The 27,930-nt window shown below is 54.2% G+C and overlaps 1 protein-coding gene across 2 annotated transcripts in view; it reads right to left on the reverse strand.

Moving 5' to 3' along the window:
* The window catches only part of LMO1 (LIM domain only 1), a 40,329-nt gene extending 16,808 nt beyond the window's left edge, over positions 1-23,521 (reverse strand). Inside the window, exons 1-2 of one of the 2 annotated variants that reach the window (XM_032853400.1) lie at positions 23,415-23,521; positions 18,745-19,004 (exon numbers count right to left, since the gene is read on the reverse strand). In XM_032853400.1, the coding sequence (XP_032709291.1) occupies positions 18,745-18,769 (25 nt within the window). In that variant the 5' untranslated portion in view covers positions 18,770-19,004; positions 23,415-23,521. The remainder of the gene's footprint in view (positions 1-18,744; positions 19,005-23,414) is intronic. The other variant, XM_032853401.1, reaches the window with a different exon arrangement.
* Positions 23,522-27,930: the final 4,409 nt, after the last annotated feature.

Genomic DNA, 27,930 nt, shown 5'->3' on the forward strand with positions numbered 1-27,930 from the left:
AAGGCCCGTGTGGGCCAGATCCCTGTCCACCTCCTGGCCTGGCTGAGGAGGCTCACGGGGCACCGGTGGAGGAAGCCATTTAGAAGACCTTGGGAGTCGGACGGGCAGGGTTTGTATATTAGACCAGCCACAGGGCCCTAGAGAGATCTTGGTTCAGAAGTGGATGCCCCTTCTAGAAACCGGGTGGGAGAAAGCTTGCTGTGAGTGTGAGGTTTTGGAGAGCAGGCCTGTGAAGTCAGAGTGCTTGGCAGCCCCCAGAGTGAAGGGAAAGAAAACATTCTGCGTGCTGGTCCGTAGGGCAAGCTGGCTGCCGGGCCACATCACCCAAGGCATGGTGTCTGCCGCCGAGGAGCTGACAATCGTGCTGTCAACAGACAAACCATGTGTGGAGCACTGAGTACCGCTCTGGGCCCACACGGGGAGATGGACAGGGACACACAGGGCAGCAGGCCTCACCAGGCAGCTGAGCAGAACAGACTGCTCAGCCAAACCCCGGAAAAGGGTCCGGGCCTGTCGTAGGAAGGCCCTGGGGGCTTGGGCCGGCAGCGGATGCTCCTGCCTGGGTCCCTGATCAGCCCCATTTGTTCCTCCAAGGGTATGATCGGCCCACCACTGCTGCCTTCTCTATCTCTGCATGGAGAAGCAGGTCCACGACAAGCCTCTCTGGCCCCAGTGACCTCACAGCCCCTGCTCCCCGGTTCTCTGAATCTCAGGCCACTCCTCCTTTCAGCCATGCTCCCAAGACGTAAACACGAGTGACTGTGAACTCCTCTTCAGCTGAGAGGCGTCAGAAGGGGTGGCTGAAGCCTTCGGCCCACAGAGACCTCCCGGGGAGCCCCTTTTGGAAAGAGAAGCAAGGGAAAGGGCTGGGGTTGCCAGACCACATAAGGGAGATGCAGCCAGGGCTTGCCACCCCTCCCGCCCCCTAGCTCGGGAGTGGGGCTGCCAGCTCGGCAAGGAGATTACAACATGGGCCTGGGTAATGCTCCTTTTAGTTACAGCATAAACTGCAGCAATAAAGCGTACCTGGGGAATGTTTAGAGAAAGCACTAATGATTTCTTCCCCAGTGGTTAATAAATTCACTTCCAGATCAATTTGTTCGCGATAGAGCCCGGCGAGCGGAACCCGCGGGGCGGGCACAGCCGAGTGTGTCTTTTTCAGTATAAATGATTTATTACGATGATTAGCGGCACATAAACAATTTAAAATACAACGCTAATTAGTTTGGGGAAGAAAGGAGGGGAAAAGCCACCCTGCCTCTCTCCCCATTATGTTCTACTTCCCTAAGTGTGTACTTTTTAATTAAATCCAAATGTCACAATAAATTTAAAGTGTTTTATTACCACTCGGGGTAAGAAAGGCAGTCATGCAGGCCCCCCTCTCAGGCGTCTATGGGCCCGGCTGGGGGAGAGGAATGGGGGCACAAGCAGGCCTGTCTACACGCTCTCCTCTAGGCTGGGGCTCTTTCACAAGTCCCCTGGAAACCCCTCCCGGTTTCTGGCAGCCCCAGGCTGGGGAAGGCCAGGCTTGCCTGGGAGACCGCCCACCTCTCACCTTCCTGGCCAGCCCAGATGATGCCTCCTCCCTTAGCACTGGTCCCGACCCACCCAGCCACTTCTCCACAGCCCGGCAATTCTCTGTGCCCTCTCCACGCTCTCCACCTGGGCTAAGTGTGCAGGTAACACCTTCTGTCTCCCTGGCGGCGTGCTTGTCCCTTCATATACAGCATCTCAGCACATTCCCCAGTGCGAGGAGTCGTGATTACGGTTTCAGCTTTATGGATGGGGAAACTGAGGCTCACAGAGGTGGAGCGACTTACCCAAAGACACCCAGCTACCAAGTGGACTTTTGCCGAGTCCTTATTCCTACAGCACGGTTCTATCTCGGAACCCTTATTGGGCCACATCCAGGCCCTCATTTCCCGGCCCTCAAGATGGGGCATAAAACATGGTGGTGGCTCAGGCAGGCCTCACCCAGAGACACATGTGAGGCAGGAGTTCAGGCAAGGGAGTTGGACTCTAATGAGGCCAGGGTCAAGATCAGGCTCTGCCACTGACCCCCAGCGTCACCTCAGTCAGGTCCGTTAGCCTCTCTGAGCTTCCCCTTCCCCATCTGCAAAGCGGGAACATGACACCCAACTCACAGGCTAAGGAACCAAAGCAGCCAACACTAGCAGAGTGCTTTGCAATCCTTGACGTGCTGTGTGAGTAATAATTACTAACAAGGTCCCTGAAGGTGAGCAGGGATCCATGAGAACCCCATTTCACAGATCAGAAACCTGAAGCCAGCAGGAGAAAGGACTTACCTACGGTTCTGCCAAACCTCAGCAGCCCAGGTGGGGCCAGGAAAGGATGCTCAGACAGCCAAGGATTTCTCTCTGATACACCCAGGCACTGAGTATTGAAATGAAAACCAAATAGCCCTAAACACAGAGGTCCCACATGACCCGGCAATTCCACTCCTAAGTATATACCCAAGAAAAAGTAAAAATGTGGGCCCTCACAAAATCTTGTATATGAATGTTCATATCAGCATTACCCACAATAACTAAAAAGGAAAAATGATCCAAATGTCCATCAACTGATGAGTGGATAAATAAAATGTGAAACATACATATAGTGGAATATTATTTGGTCATAAAAGGAAAGTACTGATTCGTACTATGACATGGGTGAACCTTGAAAACGTCAGCCTAGGAAAAAAGTCAGCCACAAATGCCATGTGTTGTATGATTTCACTTACATGGAAAGTTCAGAACAGGCAAATCCATAGAGACGGAAAATAGATCCATGGTTGCCTGGGAGTGGGTAATGGGTATGAAGTTTCTTTTCAGGGTGATGGAAATGTTCTTAAATTAGGTAGTGGGGATGGTTGCATGACTGTGAATGCACTAAAAACCACTGAATTATACATTTTAAAAAGGTTGATTTTGCGACATGCAAATTATATCTCAATGAAGCTGTTATAAAGCAAAACAAAGCAAATACTGCTTTGAGAACAGGAGGAACAGTTGCTAAGAAGTCCAGCTCTAGGGTCAGGAGTGGGGCCTGGGAGGTAAAGTCTGCCCTCACAGGGGCTACAGGAGGGGATGACAGAAGTCAGGCCCTGCTCCCTCCATCTCCCGTTGGCTGCTCCCCAGAGCACCCCCATGCCTGCTTTCCTTGCCACCCCATCCAGAAATTTGGCTGAACCCACTTTTCCAGCCCTGCTTCCCAGGGATCCACCATTCTCCTCTGATCTGTCTGCTTTCACCAATGCATTCAGGTTTTGTCTTTTGTCATAATTTCTGCATCTTCAGAGGCCTGTGCCCTACCCACCAAATTGTGTGTGCCCGTGTATGGGGGGGGTGTGCCTCTCTCAGGTCTTGAGCTTGTCTCACATTGGGTACCACAAGTTAGCCTGTGTGCATAATGAATAAGATCACAGGGAGACCCTGTAGGCCTCCAGTCCAGGCTCTGTTACGGAATTGTTGCCCTCTCCTAGGGCCTGGGAGCCTCCCTGGGACAGAGGTGTGCATGTATGGATCCAGGCCACGGAGGACCTCTGCAACGCTACCTCTGGGTGAACCAAATACCGCTGGAGAGAGCATACGCAGTGCCCAGGCTCAGCACCGCTTCCTTTGCGGCTCATCTGAGAGGCTGACTCAAGAAGACGAAGCGTCCTGGCCAACAGGAGGCGCCAGGCCTGCGCCGTGACAGGCATACCAAGCCACCCTGAGCCTAGAGAGATGACCAAGGTTAGGTTCTAAGTTTGGGCACCTCAGGCCTCATCTCAGGACAAAGAGCAGCCCCCGGGAGGGGACAAGACAGCTCTGGTCACTAGAGGAGGCCATCTATGCCAGGGGGTGAGAGGACACAAGTCCGTGTTCCAGGCATGAGGCTGGTTCCATGAGCCTCCATGGCTTCACCATGGGCTGCTGTCTCAGGAAGCCACCCCCTTGGGAAACGATCCCCCACTGTCCCCAAACTTCTCTGAAGTCCTACAGGTCCTGGGGCTGAGGGGACCCCTCAGGGGTAAGGGGTGGAAGCTACCCCTTTAGGCAGCCACCACGTTCTAACTACTCTTCAGGTGGGCACAGTGCTGTCCAGTTGGTGAAACACATGGAAACATATTCTCCCATTTGAGCTCTGTGCAAGGGACAGGGAGGCTGCTCTGAGCCCTAATGTCCATGTGAGGAAACAGGCTTGGGGAGGACACACGGCGTGGCCCAGGATCACACAGTGGTGGGTGGACAAGCAAGACTTGCTTGAGACCTCACTATCAGAAGGCAGGGCAGGACTGGGGTCCAAAGCCCATGCTGATTACCTCCCTCCCAAGTCCAAAGAAGGCCACCTCTGCCGTAAGTCGTCATCCCCTCCTGTAGCCGCTGTTTCTCTTAGAGAATTTGAGAGATTTCTCAACCTGTGCCTGGGCAGAGGCTCTGGAGGTTTCTTTCCTCTTGCGGGAGAGAATTAAAAGCCTTCCCTGCAATAAGAGAAGGCAGAGCTCCTGGGAGTGTGGGCCCTGGAGAGCAGAGGGTGTGGCGCCGAGACAGGATAGAGTAGGCTAGGAGGGTTTTGAGGCCCTGGGCAACCAGCCAGGGCCACCCACGGATGCCCCTGAGAGCCAGCTCACTGCCAAGGCAAGACCTTCAACTCATTTGCACCACACGGAGGTGCCCTGAGACACAAAGATTCTGTTCTTCTCAGGGCCCATCTTAGCTATAGATATAATTAGGGAGAGGACTATATTAGACACAGAGAAGGCAGAAATACTTAGCTCTTTCCCCAAATCAGGAGCTCTCATGGAAGCCTATCTGAGAAAGCAAACTGGCCCAGAGCTGGGAGGGCCAACCAAGAAACTCTGTAAGAACTGATCACACGAAGCAGAGGGGTTAGGAGCTGGCCCATGGTGGTGGTTGGGCAGGTCTGGACTGGCTGCTCCCCTACCCTGGTGTTCTCCTGCCTGCCTCAGGCCCACGGGCTTCAGATCATTCCTTTGGAGCCTGGAAAGCTAGGATCTCGGTCTGGTCATGGGGCAGCAACAGAAGAGGAAGGGGACGGTCAGGGGAAGCCTCAGGCCAAAGCTGGGAAGAGCAAGCAAGGGTCCTTGGGACAGAGGAAGGTGAGGCCCAGTTTGCAAACAGGACCTTGGGTCTGTCTTCCCTGGGGTTCAACTCCAGAAGTTCAGGCCCTGGTACTGGGATCTTGATCCCTGAGAGATGTCAGATGATCCACCACATTCCCAAGGCCACAGCTCTGGCCATGCCCTCTACCCTTCTTTTCTTGGACTTCGGATGCCTCCTCTGACCACCCAGACCTCCATCCCCACCCAGTCCCCTCACATGCTCAGACTGCAGACTCACCAGGAAATGGAAGGAAGGGAGGGAGGGAGGGAGGGAAGGAGGGATGGAGTGAGGAAGGGAGAAAGGGGCAGGAAGAAGTCTGAGGCTGGAGGGGTGGGGACGGACACCCTGGAAAGTTCAAAAGAAAGAATACTTTCCCCTCACATCATGAGCTGTTTTTGCTGCCCCTAATGTTATCTCCTCTGATTTATTTTCCCCATAGTAGCTGTGGTATAATGTATTTGGTCTTCATCTCTGGTTCCTGGCAAAGAGCTCCTAAAACCCTTGGCGTTTCCTGAGTGCTAAGGCTATCTTCTGTGATTCGTGAGGAGCCCCTTCTGAGCATACCTGCACTTATGCTCCCGAGGTGACTTAAGGTGAGCCCCCCAGTTAGTCTCAGGATGAGGCTGGGCCTGGCCACCAAAAAGACCAAGCAATAGGAAGGCTGGAACTTCCAGCCCTATGCACTGACAGACCTCCAGGAAAGACAGGGAGGGCACTGGAGGTTAAGCTTTATAGAAACTCTTGAACAAGACTTAATGAGCTCTGGATTGGTGACTGCATCCAGGTGCCAGGAAGGTGGTGGAACCCAGTTCCCCAGAGACAGAAGCTCCTGGGCTTTGAACCTCACCCTATGTACCTCTTCATCTGTATTCTATACAGTGAATGGGTCAACGTAAGAAAATGATTCCGAGTTCTGTGAGCCTTCCTAGAAAATTCTCTAACCTGAGGAGGGGATCATGGGAACCCTGATCGTAAGTAGAGATGACAACTGGGATTTGTGATTGGCCTCCGAAGTGGGAGCAGTCTCGAAGTGGGACTGAGCCTTCAACCTGCAGGGGCTAATACTAGATAGTGTCAGAATTGAGTTAAATTGTAGGACACCCAGTCTGTGTCCCCTGAGAATTGGAGAACTGCTGGTTGGTGCTGGAAAACATGCCTGAGTAGTACAAGTCTTAACAAACTGTAAGTCTGGGGCGCCTGGGTGGTTCAGTCAGTTAAACGTCTGCCTTGAGCTCAGGTCATGATTTGGGGTCCCAGGACTGAGCCCCATGTCAGGCTCCCTGCTCAGTGGGGAGTCTGCTTCTCCCCCTCCCTCTGCTGTCCCCCCTGCTTGTGCATTCTCTCTCTCAAATAAATAAAATCTTAAAAAAAGAAAAAAAGAGAAAAGTGTAAGTCTGTCCTCTCTCTGGGAAAAAGATTGCTTTGTGCTTGTGATCCTCTCCGCTCCCCTCCCAACCTCCTTTGCCTGTTCATTCATTCTCACTTACTATTGACTTAATAAATAATTGCTAAGCATCTACTACTAGGAACTGGCCCCTAAGCCATATATATTAGTAAGAATTATACTAACACTGATGATTTTTCATCAAGAAAGTAATTCTTAATGAGCTTCATTAAGTCAATTTGATTCCTTGATCAATTTTCTATTCACTAATGTTTAAGATTTTTTTTGCCCTTTCCCCATTCTTATTTTACTGAAGTTCCTCCCCTCTGCCCCTTAAAACAATTTTAAAAAAAAATTCCTTATTAAAATTATTTTCATCGGGATCGATTATTTTTAAATTTAAAGTGACTATTCGGTTCATGATCAGTTTTGGCTCATATTAAATCTTATGAACTACAGCTTTTGACACATTTTTTTGGTAGAAAAAAATATTTTTTCTACCAAAATATTTCCTGAGCCAACTTTGGCAGATCTAAAATTTCTCAGGAAGAGTTGATTCCTCCATCAATTTTTAGTCAATAACATATTTTGCCAGGTGCAGTGTTAACTGTTGCCAGGTTTGCTTTGTGTTAATTATTTCAACCAATTTTGATTTTTTTTTACTGGATCATATTTTTTACTTTTATGTTTTCGATAATATGAATGAGATGTTATTCTCACACACAGGCATATTTTAGCACTGATCTGATAAAGCCTTCTGAGGATCAAAGAACTGTGTGAAAACATCCATGGGGCAGAAAGGCAGGTCACACTCTGCACCCAGGCTGAGTACGAGGTCGGAACCTGGTACCTGAGAGAAAGCTACCCCTGCCCTCGGTTCTTCCAGAGCCCTTGCCCCTGCCAAGACACCTCACAGATGGGAAAGAGCTTCTGGCTGGAGTGAGAGCAGCTGCCTTCAAGAGACAGCCTCTTACTGACAGGCGAAAAGATGGGGTACAGCCCTGGCTTCCTGTCATGGGCCAGAAGCAGACTCTGCTGGGCTTAAGACTCTTCTACTCAGTATCTCCGAGACATTCGGCTGAGAGAGGACACAGAGGCTTCCTGGCGCCTTAGTTTCCCTAACATAAAAGTAGAGGGAGGGGGGTAACTACCCAGGGTCTTTTCAGGCCTGAGGCTGTGACTTCTGGTTCACTGGCTTCTAGGCTCTGGGCCTGCTTCAGGGGGCCCCTCTACCTCTTAGCTGAGGCTCTGCCTGGGAACAGCTGGAAATGAGACAGCCCACCTGGATTCAAATGTGGCAAGACCATGTGTGGAGGGCCAGAGGCTGCAGATGTTCCCACCTGGGCTCTCTGCTTCTCTGACCCCAGGACAACAAAGAAAGACACGAAACCTGGACAGGGAGGTTTTTCTCCTGGCCTTGGCCTCAATACACACCTTCCCCATGGACCTATCTCCAGACACAGTACCACTGGGCAGCAAGCAGCCAGCAACCCTTGAAATGTAAATGGCGAAGCACAGACCCAGAGAGCAGAGGGCACCTGCCCAGGGACAGACTGAGAGTCGGGGGTGGGGGGAGCCAGGCTGTGGATGCAGGAGTTCTGGCTCCTAGCCCTGGGCTCCAGCCCACAGAAAAGCCTCCTTCAGTCCTGCTCGCATGTGAAGAACTGCTCAAGTGGTCTCTGCCCAGGCCGCTTCGAAGATGCCAGCTCCCCCTGGCCGGGAAACAGCCGGGGAGAGGGGTTGAGGCCTCAGTCTAATGGCTGCAGGAAGGCTGGTTCAGGGAGGAACAACCCTCCCCTCCTCCCAGGGTCCAGTGAGTGAGAAGAGATGCCTCTGGGTAACAGAGAGCTGCGTGGCACACCCCCAGTGTCCTCCACAAACCTATCATCTGTGACACGAGGAATCTAACAGTTCCCATATGTGGCCCTGGTCCCTGCGTGTGCTTACAGTCAGTGCTAGTGCCTCTGGAGGTAGGCCAGGAGAGTGCCTTTACCACTACCTCCCCAGGCCCACGGAAGGCCTGGTTCTCATCTGAACTCGGCCACAGACCAAATTGCTGGGCTATCCTAGGCAAGTGTCTTTCCCTCTCTGAGTACAACCTACTCCTCTGCAAAATGGGGCTCGTGTTCGATCTCCCAGCCTCCCAAGGGGGCTGCGAAGATTAAATGAAAGGCCTTGAGATATCTGTGGCCCTCCGTGGTGTGAGGCAGAGGCAATGGGCCTCCTGGGGATGGAGCTGATGTTTCATCCTCTCTGGGGGCAGCTACACTGTTGCCCACCTGGGGCCAGAGTTTACTGACCTCTCACGGTAGGTTGATATCTCAGATGGGGTCCAACGATCCCATTTTCTGGTGTTCATGAACTTGTGTAATCCCCGCATTTCCTTGAGTTCTAACTGGGCTTTGTGACTTGCTCCCAAGGAAGAAAATACAGCCGAAGTGATGGAATGTCACATCTGTGATCAGATGTGCCACATCTTATAAAAGACTGTGATTTCCTGCATGCTAGCAGACACTCTCTCAATGGCTTTAAAGAAACAAGCTGCCATGTTGGAGGGGCCCATGTGGTACAGAAATGAGGGCTGACCCTGATCCACAGTCAGTGAGGAATGGAAGCCCTCAGCCCAAAAGCCCAGGAGGAACTGAATCCTGCCAACAATGAAATGAGTGAACTGGGAAGCTCAATCCCCAGATGAATCTTGACATGAGACCACAGCCCCAGCCAACACCTTAATTACGGTCTGCAAAAAATGACTGCGCTAGAGGACCCAGCTTAATCTGGACCTGGACTCCTGACCCACGGAAATGAGATTAACAAGTGAGTGCTGTTTAAAGATGCTAAACTGTGAAATAATTTGTTACGCAGCCATAGGTAGCGAAGACATATGCATTGGCATATGTCTTCATGTCAGCAAAGCGTTGGCATACCACAGAGGACAGGGGCCTCTCCTCAGGCCACAAAGGGGGCATCCTGCAGACCCATCTCAGCCCTATAAGCCATATTGTTGTGAGTTTCCCTCAGGAGTCCAGTCCTTGCTGTGGGGTACTGTGAGGAGCCCAGAGGACAGATGCCCCTGCTTCAGGCTGGGCGGGCAAGAAAGTGGGCGGAGCCGACCCATCTCCTGAAGCCAAGGCTCCTTTCCAAAGAGCGATCCTGCCAGGGCTCCAAACCCCACATGTGTCTGGAGCAGAGTAAGTGTTTCAAGGTATAACCACGTCCACTTTCTCCCCCGCTCCTCACTAAGACCTGATGAAGTTTAGGCAACTATACCAACTGTCTACAAGACTGGCAAGAGCCTGGCCTACTGAAGGCTTGACAGACCTAAAAGGGGGTTAGCGACCACACCCATTTGATGGGTCATAACTACTATCACAACTTACTACTCAGAATCAGTAAGTGGCAGAGGTGGGATGTGAACACAGTCTGACTCAAAGCCCACGCTAGTTCCACTTGCTTTAACAAATGGCGAAGCTGAGAAACAGAGATCCAGCATCCGATGGCACTCATAGGCAGCCCCCACACAATCCTTCCCAGACACCAGGGATCAGGCATTGAGAGTTTTTAAAGATTCAGGGAGGAGAGAGACAGGACAAAGCAGGTGCAGGCCATGGGCTGCAGGAACCCCGTGCCAGAGCTGCTTCCTCTCACGTGGGAAGAACAGGTCTCCCTCCCACATGGGTTTTTCTCCACTGAGACTCTGAGCAGAGGGGCAGCCGCTCCCGCCACACAATATTAAAATGTCAGGAGTTTAAGGCCTGTGTTGGTTGAGTCATAAGTTATCGGCACCCAGTGAGGGCCGACAGAATGCCTCCCTTAAATTATTAAGCAGAAAGCGTCAGACTGTAATATTTTGCTAAACCAAAGTACAGACACAGACAAAGATGTCATTTCAATATTTGAAACCAGCAAGTTTAATTTAAAATAAGAGCAAACCAATAAGCTCAGAACATAGTGGCGTATGAGAGGAAAATTATACTGTGAGAGGAAAAAAAGTGGAAGGACTTAAGAAATTTATAAAAGTAATCTCCAAGTGGAAATTAGAAATCAAGGCCTAGAAACAGAATAACACAAAAGAAATATTACTGTCCACTTTCTAAATCAATATAACACTGCTCCACGCCGGAATTACCATGGTAACTCAAGTAAAAAGAATCAAGCAATTCTTATTATTTCAAAATAAAATCACAGCCTGAAGCCTGGGTTTTATTACAACCACTGATAGATCGCTGGCTTGTATTTATCTGAAATATTGCTTTTCAATCAGTTGGTTTATGAATGTACACAGGCCTCTCACCAGCCCACTTACCTCCCCGTTTTGAGGCAAGGGGCTAACCAATGAATTGATTCCCGCCTGGCTGTATCTGCATATAGACCCAGACTTGAGTCAGCACGGGAGCTGCTCACCCCTTCCACCTGTCCAGCGGCATCACAGGGCAGAGCGGAAAAGCCGGAGGAGGCAGTGGGGGCTGACCTCATTGTGGTTCCCCTCCAGGCCTGCCATCCAATGGCAGCCCCCTAGAAGAACTGCCCTGACCACCAGCCTCCCACCCCTTGTCCCCAGGCATCCTCTTGCTGGCTCCACCCCCTCACCCTTGAGCCCTCCCCGAGTGTCCGTCTCGCCCACCTCCAAGTCTGCCAGCTGGAACAGGAAGGCTGCAGAGCACACTGCTGCAGTAAGATGGCCTGAACTCTGGCCCTTGCAAGCGTGGGACCTGCGACCAATTACACAGTCTCTTTGTATGGCAGTTTTCTCATCTGTGAAATGAGGATAATACATGTGGCTTTTTCCTAGGGTGGTTCAGGGTATTCAATGAGATCATACGTGGAAGATGCTTTGGTGGAATGAGTACAGAAATGGCCCCAATTCTCTACCCCTCCTGCTGGTAGTATGCACGACCTTTGCAATGTGACTTTCCACCTCTTCCCTTCAAGAAAAGAATCTGACCACCCCCACCCTGCCCCCAAATTCAAGCTGGCCTTGTGATTTATTTTGGCCTAAGGAATGTGGCAGAAGCGAAAGTCTCCCAGAGCCAAGCCCAGGACTCAGGAAACGTTGTGTTCTTCCACTCTCCCTCCTGACCTGTTTCTACTATGAGAACAGGCCAGAAGAGCTTGCTGGACAACAAGGGATGCTCGTACCCCCAGCGTCCAGGAGATCGGCCGTCTGCCAGGCACAAGAGAGTCCAGCTGAGACCCGAGAGACCGCTCAGCCAAGCCCAGCCTAGAGCGCTGACCTACAGATTCAAGAGCTAAATGGATGCTTGTTGTTTTGAGCCTGTGAGTTTGGGGGTGGATGGTTATGCAGCGATAACTTACTGATACACGTGCAGAGCACAACGCCTCAGTTTCCAGCAAGGGTTCAGTGACGCCATAGCAAGTGGGTTTACAGGAGCCCTAAAGACTGGGAGGCTGAAGCCAAAGAGATCACACTGTATCTGTGCAGAGAATGAGATCCCTGCACAGAAGCATGAGGCTTCCTGGTTGATCAAGTAGTGTACATGGACATTAGGTGCCAGTTAGGTATTGCTCCCATTACAGAATGTGAAAACTGAGGTCCAGTAAGTTGTCCGGAGTCACACCGCAGTCAGCTGGGACTAGCACCCGGGTGTCCCGAATCACGCCCGCAGGCTGTGCCTGGAGACAGCGGGCCGCTCCAGGAAGTTCAGCTGGGAAGAGGCGGAAGGTAGGAGCTACTGATGCAACATGACCCAGCTGGCCTGCTCTTTGGGACAGCTGCCCCGGCAACCTGGGCCCGCCTGCTCACTCCTCTCACACCCCCTGCTTTTAATTCGCCCCAAGTTGTGTTGTCCTCTGCGGATGCCTGCCTTAGACAAAACACAAAATGAATATGCTCCAATAGGACACCAGCTTATTACTGGGTAGGGTGGATGGACTCTGAGCCTGGCCTGGAACAGTCTGTAAGAGGCCTTGACCATCCAGAGGCTCCTACAAGGCCAACTGCTATTGTGGCAGCAGGTCTCTGGCACCACGACAGGGCAGCCCAGGCCAGGGCCCTGGCTGTAGTGAGAGCTGGGAGAAAGGTGCTAGGCGGGAGGGAGAGGCCGGGTGGTGACAGAACAGAAACAGGGTAGGGCCAGAGCCCCAGATGAATGCCATCCAGTTGTGTGCTGATAAACACTTCACAGTTGGCTCCTTCAACATCCATGGGTTTAATATACCCCGCCATGGCTCATTTCCCGCTACCAGTGTAATGTCCCTGAACTCAAGAGTGGGGCAGAAATGTGCCAGATCAGCTCCCGTAGGCCCATAGGCCCATACAAGCTGACCCCACTGGTGTGGTCCTATCCCACACGCAGGCCTGCCAGGCAAACTCACTCTAGCAGCACCGGGAAGAGTTAAGCCTGAGGAGGGGAGGATGCCCTCCATGCCTCAGTTGTCCTTCTACTCCAGGCAGGGCAGGCAGGCTGGATGGGCTACATGTCATATGCATCTCTGGGCCTGCTCTGGTCCCTGAAGACCTGGGCCAGGGTAGTGCCCATCAGCACCTGCCAGCAGGACTTAATGTGAGGATGGAACCATGTCCTGTGGGCAGTCAGCAGGCTGACTAGGGCCACAACCGGGATACTTGGGCACCTGGCAAGAGGACAGGTGATGTTCCTCCTGATCAGACTTTCCTACCACCAGCCTCATCATGCCTCGGGGCAAGGATTAGAGGACATGGAAGTTGGGCAGAGAACCCTGAAAGGAACCCTGGGTTCCCTACATAAGCCAGGCAACCCTCCTGCCCACTTTCAGCCTTGCCTATCCCCCTGTAGATGGAAGCGCTCGCAGAGAGCGGTCTTGGAGGCTCCTTCCTACAATGCTACCTGCCTTGGGGAATCTGGCCAGTGGTGGTAAGTAGTGAAGTCAGCCTCCCTCCTGGACAGCAGTGATCAATGGCCATGATGGATAAATGAAGAGGGAGAGTGAGTGAACAAAGCACCACATCGGGCAGCGGATTATTTGATCACAGGGTAGTTGGTGGAGCACAAAGTCACCTCACACTGGCAGGAGGCTTCCTGGCTTATCAAGCGTATACATGGACTCCATCTCACTGAATCTTAATTAGCCTCCCAACCAGTTAGATGCAGCTGTTCTCACTGTAGAGATGAGAAGGTAGAGAGGCAGAGCAACCTCAGCACTGGGTGGGCATGGGGCACAAACCCACAGTGGACGTGACAGACCTGGAGAGCTTAGCAGTGGAGGTGGCAGCCAGCCCACTGGTTCCTGGCAAACTGTGGCACCGATGCCCTTTTCTCTACCTTGCTCTCTAACTCCTTCCTGTCTGCTGGCCCTCCCAATAGCGGGTTCCTCTGGGCCCTGGAAGTGGGTCTGAACAACAGCCTTGGCCTGCTGGCTACTTGGGGGCAGTTGTGCCCTGGGTGGAGGCAGCTCTGGAGGCAGCCCACGTTTGCTGGAAGCCCCACCTTGGCTGGGGCCATGCCCCCAGTAGACTCCCCAGCTCTGTCTTGGGCTCAGAGAAGGTCCTGTCCAACCATGGCCACTTCCCAACTCTGGAAACCGCGCCCCACAGTCCACCGTGCCAAGGCCCAACCTCACATTCCTCTGCCCATGACCACAGAGGGGCGGCCGCCAATGCTGGCTGGCCATCATCTGTCTGTCCCAAGGGGAGAGAGACCGAAATAAATCTGTTCTTGGTCTTACTCACAAATGGGCCCTGCTGGGAGGCTCCTTAAATGGGAGTGGGTGGGGTGGCCTCCAGGTCTGATTCTGGACTCTGGCTGGGGTGGGGAATCAGCTCTCTGAGGGACCAGAGGCAGACCTGGGCTCTGGGAGAATGCATATTTCCACGTGCTAAAAAGCATCGTGTGGGACATGTCCAGAAAGAGAGAGACAGCAAGACAGAAAGGCAGCCACAGAGGCCAAGTGAGTGGCCACATCAGCACCAAGCCCCGGCACACAAAGGGTGAAGCTTTTAGGCGAGCGGCGGCCAGTGATCTCAGCTTCCCCCAGTCCTAATGCTCCTGAAAGGCTCTCTCCCACTCCCTGTAATTGGGCATCAGTAGTTAATGCAGTATTGACTGCATTACACGCTCCCGTGCCTCCCCTCACTAATGCCAATTGCATCACCTTGTACAGTCACCGGCTTGCTTAGCCAATAGCCGTTAAAAGCAATCCAAATCATGAATCATATGGGAAACTTTTAGCAAGACACTGCCATCCAAGGAGACAATTTACAGTTGAGTTAATCTGGGTACATTAGTGAGACATGGATTCTGGACGACAGACCAATTTATGTTGTTTCCCTGTCCCCCGCCCCCCACCCCCTTAGTGCTCTGTGTGGGCAAATGAACAGAAGAGCGGGGAACAGAGAGAAGCACCTGCTTCTTTACGCAAGGCTCTGGGAGGGGGTGAGGGAGACCCGTCTCTATAGGCTCTCCGCCCAGCTGAACTGGGGCAGGAAAGGTAAGCAGCTCGTACATGCTGCTCAAGATTTGTAAAGCCTCATTTCCAAAGGCTGGGAGGTAGCTGCTGCCAAAGCTGCCAAAGGCGGTGCAGATGGGGACCCTCCTAGGCTGCGGGCAGGTGTCAGGCCGGGTGCCCCCCACGCTGGCCTTACCAGGCCTTTACACGCCCTCAGCAGGCAGCGGTGCCTGTTGGGCACTGCCTTCCTGCCACCCTGCTGGGGTCTCCGGAGTGGACAAGCATCATGGCCCACTCCCTGCCTCCATCTCTGGGGCCAGGAAGAGTCCTAGCCACACTCTGCTGGGAGAGACGCTGGGGACTGTTTGCACTCCAGGGCATGATGGGATAGCCCAGGAGGTCCTGTTGATGGCCAAGCAAAAGCTGGTCGGTACCCAGGAAGAGCCAAGAGCCGCCCTGGCAGGTCACCCAGGTCCACTGTGGAGGCCACACTCACAGCGGTCATTAACAATTGAAGACTCACTGTCTGGCCTTCCTCAGGCCAGCTCCACTCTCCTTAGGCAATTTTACTTATTCAAAATGCTCTCAGAATCATGTCTGGTGTTTAGTTCTGCAACCCGCCTGCTGTTTCCTGTGGGCAGCCCAGTCTTCCTACGGGGCCTTGGCAGAGGCAGCTTTCCTGCTTTTCTCCAGCACGCACCTGGGGACAGGCCAGCACCCCCAAGAGGGCACCTGCAACATCCCCTCTTGCCCAGTCCCCCACAACCCAAGGCTCTCCCTGTTCTTGGGGCTGCCTGGACCCTCGGCTGCCTGTTTCTGAGTACTCAAGCCACCTTCTCCAATGCCTGAGGGCTAATCTGTTTCAGAGCAGGAGTACCCTTTGCTTCCCTGAGCCTACAAGCTTCCCCGGAAGGCCCCCAGCTGAGTGCCAGTTCAAGTACCTGTGCCAGGGAGAGAAGGGTTCTTTCTCCGGGAAAGTTGGAGCAGGGCTTCCTTTGCTGACAGGCAGGCCCAATGGCATCTAGAAAGCCCGGACCCTGAATTCCAGTAAAGTGGAGATGGCTAGGCCAAGAGCAAGCGTCCAAATGAAAGCAATTAATCTTAAAACCAGAAGTTTAACCATTTGCAAAACAGATCTTTCCTCTCTGTGGTGGCCCTTCACTGCTCGACCTAATGGATTACTTTATTAATAATGCACTGAGCTTAAAAGCAAAAAAAAAAAAAAAAAAAATTTTTTTCTGACAATTCAATACTTCAGAAAGTCTCTTAAACCCGTTGCTACGGCAAAGCGATTGATATTTTATTATCTTTCAGAAGTGCAACATGAAAGCCCTGCAGCCCAGCAGAGCAAGAGCTTTGGTCCTCGGGAGCTGGCAGACCTGACTTCAACCAGAGGAGCCCCGGCCTCTTCCGACAAGATGCTGTCAGGTGGAGAAAAGGCATTGGGGGTGGTTAATAAGGGCCCCGAGTCCCTGCTGCAGCCAGACAAAGGGTGCGGTGCTGCATCCTGGAGGCACATGCTTCTTGGGGGCCCTGGGGGGCAAGGCTGCCACCTAGCCCACAGGGCTGCCTGCTGGAAGAGCATAAGTGCCAGGAAGAAATTAGGCAGCGGGCTCAGATGGACAGGTGAGTCGATCCAGAGTTTTTCTCCCTCCCCCAATGGAAGGTGCCACCTTCAGAGTTTCCTGGAATTAGAGGAGACCAGACTCTAATAGAGAGTGGAGGGCAGATGTAGGAGCAGAAAGACTGCTTTTGGAGGACACCTCTGAGCTGGGCAGGACAAGAACCGGATGGCTCCTCAGGACCGCATCTGTCTACCTTCCTGGTGCTCTGGGCCCCAGGGCTCAGTGGTATGAACTGCAGGAAGCACAACTCTGTTCCGACGAAACTAAGCCAGGGACCAAGGAGCATCACGAGCTCTCCTCTACAGATCTGGTGGAGACTAAGGGAAAAACCCATGCCCAGGGCAGCTGCAGTGCACTGCCTTCTGTAGGCAGGAGACTGGCTAAAATGACCTCCAGGTATCTATTCCTATTCAGGGCTCATCTGAAAATCTGGAGTATCAAGGAGCTCAAAGGGACTCTGGGGTGCCTGCACAGAGCACGACGTAGGTGGCAGTGGTGGGGTCATTCTGTTGCATGAGACCAATTCCCCGCCTGAGGCCTCCCATGCACAGGGCCTGGGTTTTCTCCAGTTCTGGCTCAATCCTGGGGAACAAGCATGCCAAATAGCCACGGCTAAAGACACACCCTGAGTTCCACATCTCCCCGTCAGGAGAGTACCCCTACACACTGAGGAAGGGCCCTCTGCACTGGCTTCTGCAAGCCCCTCATTTTACCAAGAGGGAAAGTGAGGGCTAGCTCTGGGCATGACTGGTCTGAGAGAACCCGGCAAGCTCATGACAAAATGCCTCTTCCCTCTGTCTGGCCTGACCAGGTCCTTCTCCTTGTCATTCTGTACACACCTGCAGAAGCCTAGTCCTCTGGTGGCCCCCACAGGGATCCTGGGAGAGGGCCCCAAAGAGCTACAAGCATACTAGAGATGGAGGTCACACCCTGGCCAACCTTGCAAATGCATCCCTTTGGCCAGAAGCACTTAGTCACCCCTTTCCTCTCTTACTGTATACATGCTGAGAAATAGCCTTCAAGGCCGCCCCACATGCCACCCCCAGGCCAGACACCTTAAATGCCCCTCCTTGATGGAGGTCTCAGGGCTGGTGGGGAGGCTAGGAGCCCCAGCTTGTGGTAGCAGTTAAGTGCACATCCTGTGTGACCTTGAGCAAGTCACTTAACTTGGAATTTTCACCCAGTGTCCATGACAGTAACACCACTGACCCGGTGGGCAGAGGGCACAGGCCTAGGGGAGACTCACTAGTAGAAGGTTAGAGAATGGCCACCACCGTTAATCCAAGAGGATTCCTGGTGACATGCTGCAAACCACCTTCTCAGCTCCTTACCAGTAGAAATCAGGTGACAGCATGAGTGCCAACAATTCTATCCTCATCTCCCTATAGCACCAACACACCAGTCAACCATCACCTACAGGGCAAGGAGAGCCGCTGCCAGCCAAGGAACAGCTAGTGTGTGGCCACCCGCCTCTGCGTTTGGGTCAGGAGGCACCCACCTGGTTTTACCTTTAAGTGGGCTGCGATCCCCAACCTCTCCTGAACACACCAGGACGCTTTCTGCAGGGAGCTCCCAGTCAGGAAGGCTTTGGAGTCTATGGGACCATCTTCTAGAGGCTTGCAGCAACCATGGGCCTTGCGTTCGGACTTCTGGGGTGCACTGAGGCTTTTGACCATGTCAGGTTCATGCCACTCTCCAGGACCTCGCCTGCACAGTGCTACTGGCCAGTGGCGGGACACTTTCTTCCTCTGGGCCAAACTCCCGCCTGCGCGCTCAGGGGACCGGGACCCAGTGGGCCGGCACAGGAGGCGTCTGTCTCCCCAAGGGCCGGCGGGCCTTCTCCTCGCTCGCCGGGCACCCCGGGGCCAGCACGGTCTTCCCGCGCGCCCCCTGGCCGCAAGCTCTGGCTTCCTCTTGTGTTACCCAGCCGGCGCGAGGGAGATGGCTGTGGTAAGAGGAGCGGCCGCAAAGACGAGACGCCGCTCGCGGAGCGCCACTGCGCCGAGATCCGAGGGGACCCGAGCCTACACGCGGCCCCGCAGAGCCCCACGCGGCAGGCGCACCGCCCGCCCTCCGGCTCACTCACCCCTCCCCCGGCCCCACCTGGCCGCCCCCGCACCCCGGCCCCCAGCGCCCCTCCCGCCTGGCAACCCTGCCGCGTGTGCGTCCCGGCGTGTGCTCCCGCGCGCCACCGCAGGGGGACGAGGGGGTGCGGGGCGTCGACCCCCCGCCTGCCACCTACCGTCCTCCTTGTCCAGCACCATCATCTCGGGCGCTCCGTGTCCAGCCGCAGCTCGGCTCGACCGGGAGAAGGGCGCCGACTCCGGGCGCGCTTCGGCGGGGCGGCCGGTCCTCGGGCAGCGAGCGGGCTCTAATTACCCGCTTGTCCGGCTCTTAACCTAGATTGCACTCAGCTAGAATTACATTCAGGAGCGAAGCACTTCGCAGATACAAAAGCAGTCTCACCTACTTTTGTGCCTCAGAATTGCAAGGAACTACGAACTGCAATTTAGAGAGAGAGAGAGGGAGAGGGAGAGAGAAGGGGGAAGAGAGGATCAGAGCCGTTTCTTTGATTCTCACCTTCTAAATGGCTCAATTTGCCCAGTATAATCTGTCTTAATGTAATTGCATTTGATAGCTCATAACCCTGGCTCTGGCAACGACACAGCTTTCAGCCTCATAAAGTGTTTTCCCCTCGGATTTAATCTGAATCTCAATCTAAAATTATATTCAAAGAGATGGGGGAATCTCGGCGGCCGTCTCCCGCTGCCTTTCTCCCTCAATGTATGAGGTTTGCACTTCTGCTACTGAATAAATGCACACATTTCCCGAGGCCCCCCTCCCTCCCGGGTTAATGGGGAGTGGAGACGCGCGGCTGCCCGGCTCCGCAGCGCCACCTGGAGGTCGCTCGGCCCTAGCTCGGCACTTGGTTCTGCGCAGCACCCAGGGGGGTCCTCATCCCAGATATTTGTCTGGTGGACCACCCTTGTCTTCCACTCCCACCCCGTCAGACTTAGTTTCTGACCGCCCTCCCAGCTGGGCGATCTTTCTCTGATCTCGTACCCTCCCTTCCTACCAGCTCTGCCGGAGGGTTCTTGTTACCTCCTGGATTGTTTGGCAAAGTTAGCCCTCTGCAGGGTACAAACTAGCATCACACTTACCCCAGCATGCAGCCCCCCAACCCCCGCAAGAGCATCCTAATTCCTTAGGGAGCAGAATCCTGTCTCAGCTTCTCTCTAAGCAAGCACAGTGTGGCCTTGAAGGTTTTTCTCCTTCCAAAACTATTTATTGAGCATGTATTATTCTAAGGCACTTATGATACCACAGTGAACAAAAGATTCCTGCTATGTCGGAGTTGAAAATCCTTGCTCCGTACCTCAGGAGGCAGGAAGGAAGACAGTGCTCATCTCCTCTCTTCCCGAACCCTACTTCTCCCCCAAAAGCTTGGGGTTAGTGCCAGGCTGCCTAGACTAGGAAGGCCAATCTTAAATACCAAAAGCTTTTTTTTTTTCTTTTTTTCCCCCTTCACAGTACCGTGATCCAAGAGGATGGAAATATTAACGATTTTCTATAGCTCAAGGAGGGCTTCAGAAAGACATGTCAGAGGTTCATCCCTGGCAGACACTTCTGAGGACTAGACCCAGGCAAGGAGAAGGTAAGGACCACCAGTTGAGATTTCATCCCATCTCTGCCTATTACCAATGGTGGACGGTGGACCTTAGCAAATCACTTTGTCTGGGCCTCAGTTTCCCTGTTTGTGACGTGGGAAAACTGTGCTGCTCTGCAAGATTGTGGTGGGAGTCAGATGAGCTAATGGTTGTGAACATGCCTTGTAAACTGTGGCACCCCGATATTGCGGGGACTTAATGAGTATACATGAAACCTGGAGGCCAGGCGGTGCCCCTGAAGCCAGCGGAAGGTCCCAAAGCAGAGTGCTTGGCAAGGGTGGGAATGGGGGAGTGGGACTGCCGCCCATCTTCCTCCAGCCTAAGTGGGGAAGTCAGTCTTTGAGAAAACAGAAGAGAGGCTGCTTCTAATGAGATGCCTCATCCGCAGCTCAGAGGGTTTCGCTTTCCCCTTCATCTAGAATACTTAATCCTAATAGTCCTTGAGTATATTTGATGTTAAATATATCATTTTGCTCAGCATCACTGTCCCTCAGGACAGTGAGCTTGATCTCTCCCCTGCCACTGCAGCCAGAGCTATACCCTGAGGGTCTGAGGGAGGCTTTGACTCTGCTGGCCACGGGCTCATTTCGTACCAACCCGTCACCCCAGCCTGAGCTGGGGGCCAGACAGTATCACAGGCAATGGGCCTGACAGGCTGGCAAGGGGTAGCTTCTGGCTGTAGATGCCTCTGTGGGCATTCCCTCAGAATGGGGAGGCATTCCCTTCATGAGGGCTGCGGCTTTCCTCTCAAGTCCCAGGGCCAGCTTCTCCTCCCTTTCAAGGGTCTGGCCCTGACCCACAACCCAGGACTTGACTAGCTGGAGGCACTTTCCCACTCTCTTGCTCATGTTGGGCTTGGGGATCTGTCCCAACACCAGCTTCCTCAAGCCTCCAAGCTACCCAGTTAGCAGCCATCCCACCAGCATCCCTCTGGGGAGTCGGACGCCCTGTACCCCACCTCAGGGATGGGAGCAGGCCTGGAGTTCCGAGCCATGGGCTGAAGAGGCAGGTAGGGTATGTCAGCAGGGGGTCACCACTGTGTGTGAAGGGCTGCTTGTGTCCACAGGCGGCTCTCTCTGCATCCCCAGTTGTGAGCATTGAGCTCCCACAGTGATCTGGAAAAGGGCCTCCGAAGAGGCCTTCCACTTTACAGAGCTACCCAGCAAGTCTTGGAGGGTTTAGATGACTGGAACTCTTAGCCAGGAAGGGGCCCACTGGAGGGACAGAGCCAAACATAAGCCTCACCCATCTGGCAGCCACCCTCTCAGCTCATGGGGAATTGCTGGCCGGGAAGGTAAGTCCTGTGCCTGGGCCTACCCCGATCCAAGTTGTCTCCAAGTCCAGGGGCACACCCACAACACCAGAGTGGAATCCTCAGATCCCCTGGGGCTGGGGGAGGTGGTTTTCACCCAACATAGTCCACAGGCAATGAGCATGTACTCTCAGGTCAATGTTGTCAAGAGTGCTCCAGAATGTCTTTGAGATGCCTCTAGGGACAGCAGAGACAGACCAGCAGCTGATCAGCCCCCAGGTTATGGTGAGGAGAAAGGGGGTACTACTGGCTGCCTTTCAAAGTTTGGGGCAGGTCCTAGCAGTTTGTCCCTGTACTTGGCAGGAAAGTCCTGAGGAAGGGTTCCTGCACTGGATTTGGGAGGTGTGTGTGGGGTGGGGTGGAGGGGCAAGAGATTCTTTGCCCCAGGGCCTGGGCAGACCAGATATTCCAGAACTCAGTGGAGGCTGTCAGATATATCTCAGCCTGAGGGCCCTGCTTCCAACAGTGCAGCCGTCTCCAAGATGGGTGGCTTCACAGGTGAAGCTCACAGATGTATTTGGAGTGGCCGCCACAGATGACAGGACAGAGTGACCCTACAGATTTTGCAGTACAATCAGGATGCTTGCTGGCCAAGTTCAGATGCCCTGCTCTGCCCCCTACTAACACAAAAGCAGCCTAAATATAGGAATTTGCAATCACCTAGAGTGGAGAAGGTGACAAACTTTCCTCCTTTGTGGAGGAAGCTGCAGTTATACCTGTTAGGCCTGATGGAGGCCTAGGCAAAATCTGCTCCCCCAGGAAGCAAGTCTCTGGCCAAGCCACCCCTGCACAACAGCTCTGAGAACGTTGTGGATGTAGGCTGACCAACTGTCTTAGTTTGTCCCAGGACTGAAGGGGTTCCCAGGAGGCAGGACTCTCTGTGCTAAAACCAGCTGGTTCTGGGCAAAGCAGGACAGTTGATGACCACAATGGGAGTTGGTAGGCTGGGACAAGGGACTAGTGGGGCCAGAAAGAGAGGTCAGGCAGCCAGACCCTTCACTGCACGCCAGCAGCTGTGTCGTAGCCTCAAATTTCCCATCCTCCTGCTCAGGGCTTCATCCCCCAGGCAATGAGGAACTGCCTAGCCCCGGGGAATGGCTCTATGGGGCAGCCTGGTGTGCCTTCTCTTGCAGATTGGTAGTCACAGTGGGAAAGCTGTGAGTTGGACTCAGGCGTGGATCCAGATTTTTCAAGAACCAAGCTTACTTATGTAATTTAGGGGTTGGGAGTGCTCTTTAAGAAAAGGAATACAAGCCTGCTAACACAAAATGACCACCAAAGGACTATGAAGCTGAAACTTCATAAGCTTCAAGGTAAATCCGCTCCCCCCCCCACCCCGATATTCTGGATTCAGGACCCGACCCTAGCCAGCAGGGCAACTCCCGACACACTTGGTGGAGGAAGGGGGCTGTCAGGGGTGAAGCAATGTCACCCATCCCGCAGCTGTGAAGTTCTAGATCTGAGGGACCCCCGGGCCGTGCGGGTTTGTCTGCAGGCTCTCTGGATATCCCCCTGGGGGAGACTTTCCGCAGTGCGGAAGGGGGGCGCGCAGACACCCAGAAAGCCTAGGAGACTTGGGGGCTGTGGCCACTGCGGGGAAGACCGCGGCGGCGCGGGTCGCCGAGGCGCTCCCAGTGTCTGCGAGACAGCAAGAGCCTGAGAGAAAGTTCCTGGCCGGAGCGTGCAGGGCTGGCGGGCCCGCGGCGGCCCGGGTGACTTCCAGACCCCGCTAAAGAACCCGCGGGCTGAACCCAGCACCCCGGCACGCACGCCCGCGCGCACACCCAGCGCCGCGCTTCCGGGAAGCAGCCGAGCGGCCCGAGCCAGCCGAGGCCCGCGCGGGGGACGCTGCCGCCGCGACGCGAGCGGGGTGGCCTCGGCAGGGCCCGCGCCGCCGCCGCCCGCGCCCCACCCCCAACCCCGGGCACCTACCGTCCTCCTGGTCCAACACCATGGTCCCCCGGCGGCGCCAGCCCGGCACGGGCGGAGGACGCGGAGGGGCGCGCGGCTCGGACTCCGCCGCCGCCCGACTGCGTTGCTCACGCCAGCCCCGCGCGGGCTCCGCGCCCGGCGACCGGCGGCCGGCGGCCGGGGACGGGGGCGGGCGGACCGGCGCCGACCGCTCAGCCCTGCGGGCAAGGAGCTCTGGAGGGTGTGTGGGGGGGGCGGTGCGGCCGGCGCGTCCCGGGGGCGGGGGCGCGTCCGTCCGCCGCGGGGTCGCGGGAGCCGCTGGAGCAGCCGCTGCCCGGGCCGGGCGGGAGCCGCCGCCGCCGCCGCCGCTGCCGCCGCGCGCCCGTTCTCGTCCGCGGGGGCCGCGCTAGCCGCTGCCGAGTGCAGCCTGCGTTTCCCAGGGCCCCTCAGTTCCCCTGTTAATTAAATCAATTCATTATGCTCAGATCTGATTAGCGGCCCTTCCCCCCTTTGAATCAATTATTCAATACACAAACATAATTGCTTGGGCCAGAGGTGCCCGCCATTAGCTTATTTAACTCCAAGGACACTAATTACCCGCAGGGCACGGGAACTTTTCTCATTAATTCTGACAAAACACAAAAGCACAGCCAGAGTGTGTGCGTGTGAGCGACTGCGTGCGCGCGTGTGTGTGTGTTCGTGTGTGTGTGTGTGTGTGACCGCATGCCAGAGTGAGGGCAGTGTGGGGTGGTGAGCCGCAGCGTGAGGCGAAGATGAGCGTGGGGGTAGAGGAATGCGTGCGATCGCGGGTGGGAGTTTGAGTCTGTGGCCGCGCGGGTGTGAGTGGGGGACCCGTGCATGTGATTGTGAGTGCGTCGGGCTGGGTGTGGCTCTGGGTCTGGGGACTGCGGGCCGGGGTTTGAGACCCAGCGCAGCAATGGTGAGATTGTGAGCGCTTCTCTGCGTGACTTTGTGGATTTGACTCCTTGGATACAGTGGTGGGTGCCCCACCCCCCCCCCCCCCTTTTTTTTTTTTTTTTCATAACTGCCCCGGCACTGCCGGTTGCACATTCAAGCCCACGGGCTACATGCAGAACACAGAAGAGAAACGTGAGGATCACGAAGTGGTGGCTGGTGTTTCTGCACTGGATGGGCTATGCTTTCCCCTCCCCCGCCACCCCTGCTCCTCCAGCCCACCCGCTTTTTCAAACCCCTGGTTCCCATGCTCCATTTCCTTGTCCCATCTGGGTACTGCCCCCCACCCTACCCCACCCCCAGCCCTCCCCGCCCCTGCCTCTACCCCTATTTCCACAGGTGCCTGCCATCCAGGCGCACCCCCACACAACGCCACCCACCCTCTGCCTAGTTCTTCCCTCCTGTCTGCCAGGCTGAACCGAGGGTGTGTCTGTGGTTGACCAACTTCACATTTTACCTCCCAGGAAATCTCTATTGAGAGAGAGCAAGTATGAGAGCCCACAGAGGCAGGGACACAGAGGGTAATTGATTCCCCCAAATTAGGTTTCTGCTTTCTAAAGACCAGTATTGTTCCTGTTCTCAATGTGCACAGAGGTATTGAAGGTTTCCTTTTTGTTTCCTCAGGCAATGAATGAGCTTAATCCATTTGGCTTTATAAATCAGGAAACTAATATTCGCTCCTTCCATAGCAGCTTTTTAAAAAATTTAATTGGTGGTGGGGAGGGGCACAGTTTGTCACCCTTATGCTGTCCCCAAGCCACCACTTATCAAAACACATTCTGACTGAGAGGTGGGGGAGAAGGCTGAGGGTGGGGAATGGGGGGAGTGGGGGTTGTGGGGTGGGGGGGAAGAGAGGGGGGAGGGGGAAGAGAGAGGGGGAGGAGGCGGGGATTGGGGGTTGGAGGGATGGGAAGGCTCATCCTAGGTCTCCCTGCCCTCCTCTGTCCTGCACAGTATCTGGAAAAGTTTGTGAAATGACTGAATGATAATCAATTTGGTGACGAAAAGGGGAGCGTAGAGGTGCTCTTCAGAATGATCTTCCAAGCCTGCTACTCGCAGTCTTCCACTGGCACTGAATGTAACCACACCACACACCAGGGGTGGCAAATCTCCTCCACAAGCTGCTAGAGACACCTTCTGTTGTCAGGATCTGGCCCTGCCACTCTCCTTCTCAAAAACCTTCCATGGCTCTCCATGGTCCATGTGACAAAATCGAATTACTTATCCTGTTATTTCAGGTCCTTCCACAAGATTTGAAGAAGCCTTTGTGACTACCCCTACCCCTTCTTTCCACGGATCTCTGTTGATAGCCAGCAACCACCTTGACACTCCTGCCCCGCCCTCTGGACTGCTTTGCTGTCCCTGAATGTATCTGGTAGGTTCCAGCTCAAAGGACTCCTCTCAGGGAATTCCTCTGCTTAGGAAACCCTGGCCCACTTCTCAAAAATCCTCTAAGGAAACAGCTCTTCTCTGTCCTTCTAAGTGGGTGTCTCTGTGTGAAGGCTCTGGTCTCTGAGGGGTGTGTGGATTATTTGGTTGAGGCCTGGGGGATGAGATCAGCCCCTGAGGGGAGTGTTAGAGCTCTCCCCTGGAGAGGGAGGAGAGATACCATATCAAGAGTCTACACTGGGTCACAAGAGAAAATGGGAGCTGCAGTCAGGGGAAGGAACTCCGCTTTCCTGAACATAGATACAGGAATGGTGGCTCAGAAGGAGAGACACTTGGGCAGCATCTTTTCCCCCCCAACCAGAATCTCAGATGGCATGGGACCAGAACCCAGGAATATGCTTCCTCTGTTGGCCCAATATTTGGATCTCCATGTTATTTAGTTAGGCATGGCCACTGCCTATATTCGTGCCAGCTGTTCCCTCTGCTAGGGCAGCTAGCCAAGCGGGCAGGAGGGGGCTGAAATTCTACCTCTGCTTTCTAAACCATGGGCCTGGTGTAGGCTGCACCCACTCAGAGAAAGCACCCTTCTCTAATCTGTGTAAGGGCCCCATGTGGATGAGCATGGTGCGGAAGTGAGAGTCTCTGCTTGGCCAGAGTTCATACTCAGAAGGGCCAGGATCTGGTGAGCTCTTAGGAGACCGTTCTAGTTTTTGTAGAGAAAAAGAGAGTGCAGAGAGCTTAACCTTCACGAAGTCCTCAGGGATACTGAAACAGAAGCCCAGCCCCAAGCCCTGGTGAAAGACACTGAACTCAGTCCACAGCTGAGACTCAGACATGGACAGACCTACCATGAAGACCGAGGTCCCTAACGGCGGCCATGTTGGAGGAGAGAGAGTGAGGTTCCTGAGAAGGGACCAGACAGAACCACAAGGCTTGGAGTTTGGTGGGGCAATAGTTTCAGATACAGCACTAAGCTGGGCCTGACCCACTCCCAACCAGGGCCCCAGAAAGAGGAGAGCAGTGGTACAAATGAGGGACCCAGTCACTCTGGGCCCATGGCTCTGCTAGGAGATACCCTCCTGAAAGAGCTGGTCACTAGAAGCAGGGGGTATTTCCATGCTGGGTCAACACAGGTTGGGTCACAGCTGGGGTCAGCAGCCTGGTGGCCTTGGCAGCAGCACGTGCATGGCATGGAGGACAAGATGGTAGGAGCATAGAGAGCAGTTGTAATTACACGAGAGGCATCTCTACCTCACGCCCATCTACCCCATGCTTCCAATGCTGGAATTATTAGAGAGAAAGTGACTTTTTTCCAGACCTCAACATCTCACAGTGCCCGGAGAGTGCTTGGGTTACACGTGTAAGCATTCCCAGAAGGTCTCCCAACTTCTTGGAAAGGAGGCTACTGAAGAGGAGAATCAGAGGACCAGATCTGGGGGCTAATTTTTATAAAGGTTGGAGACCCGATACTTGGTATTTGTGTAGCTTTTATGTTTCGACCGGTCTTAGCTACATGATGGGCATGAAGGGAAAGGCTGTATGGGCAAGAATGAGCCAGGACAATGATAGGGGAGCAGCTCCCACTGCAGCTTTGCCTGGTAGCAGTGGAGCTCAGCAGGAGCCACAGAGGGCACTAGATCAAGGTCATACAGCAGATCAAAGGCTTTGCTTCCACTGCCCTTCCCTGCCTAGAGGGCCTCTTGAGGCCATACTAGCTCTCCCAGGCTCCTGAACTTCTATTTCATTTCCTTCTCATTTCCCCAACCATCTGGTCCTCCTGCCCCACTCCAGTTTCAGCAGATGACATCACCTCCTACCTGACTCAGATGAGAGAAGGAATCAGACAGGAAGGCCCACCCCTTCCTGCCTCCAGTCTGCACTCCTAGCCTTACCAACAGCATCAGCAACAGACCCCTGGTCTCAAGCACCTTCTTTCCCCAAGCAGTGGCAAATATGGTCTCCCCACCCCCACGCCCAGGGCCCATCTGCTATCACCTGTCAAGGTGTTCTGTTGGCTCTTCCTGTCCCTTTTGATGTCCCCTTTCTGCTGGACCTTTCTGGAGGCTCATGTAAAACAAGCAAAGGAAGTCCCTGAACTTCACGTTGTTCTTGAGATACTTCCCACCCATTCCCTTTCCTTTTCTGACTCCTTCCCTCCTCCTCTCCCCGCACC

The sequence above is a fragment of the Lontra canadensis genome, unplaced genomic scaffold (assembly GCF_010015895.1).
Source record: "Lontra canadensis isolate GAN:19392208 unplaced genomic scaffold, GSC_riverotter_1.0 scaffold7, whole genome shotgun sequence".
Taxonomy (NCBI): domain Eukaryota; kingdom Metazoa; phylum Chordata; class Mammalia; order Carnivora; family Mustelidae; genus Lontra; species Lontra canadensis.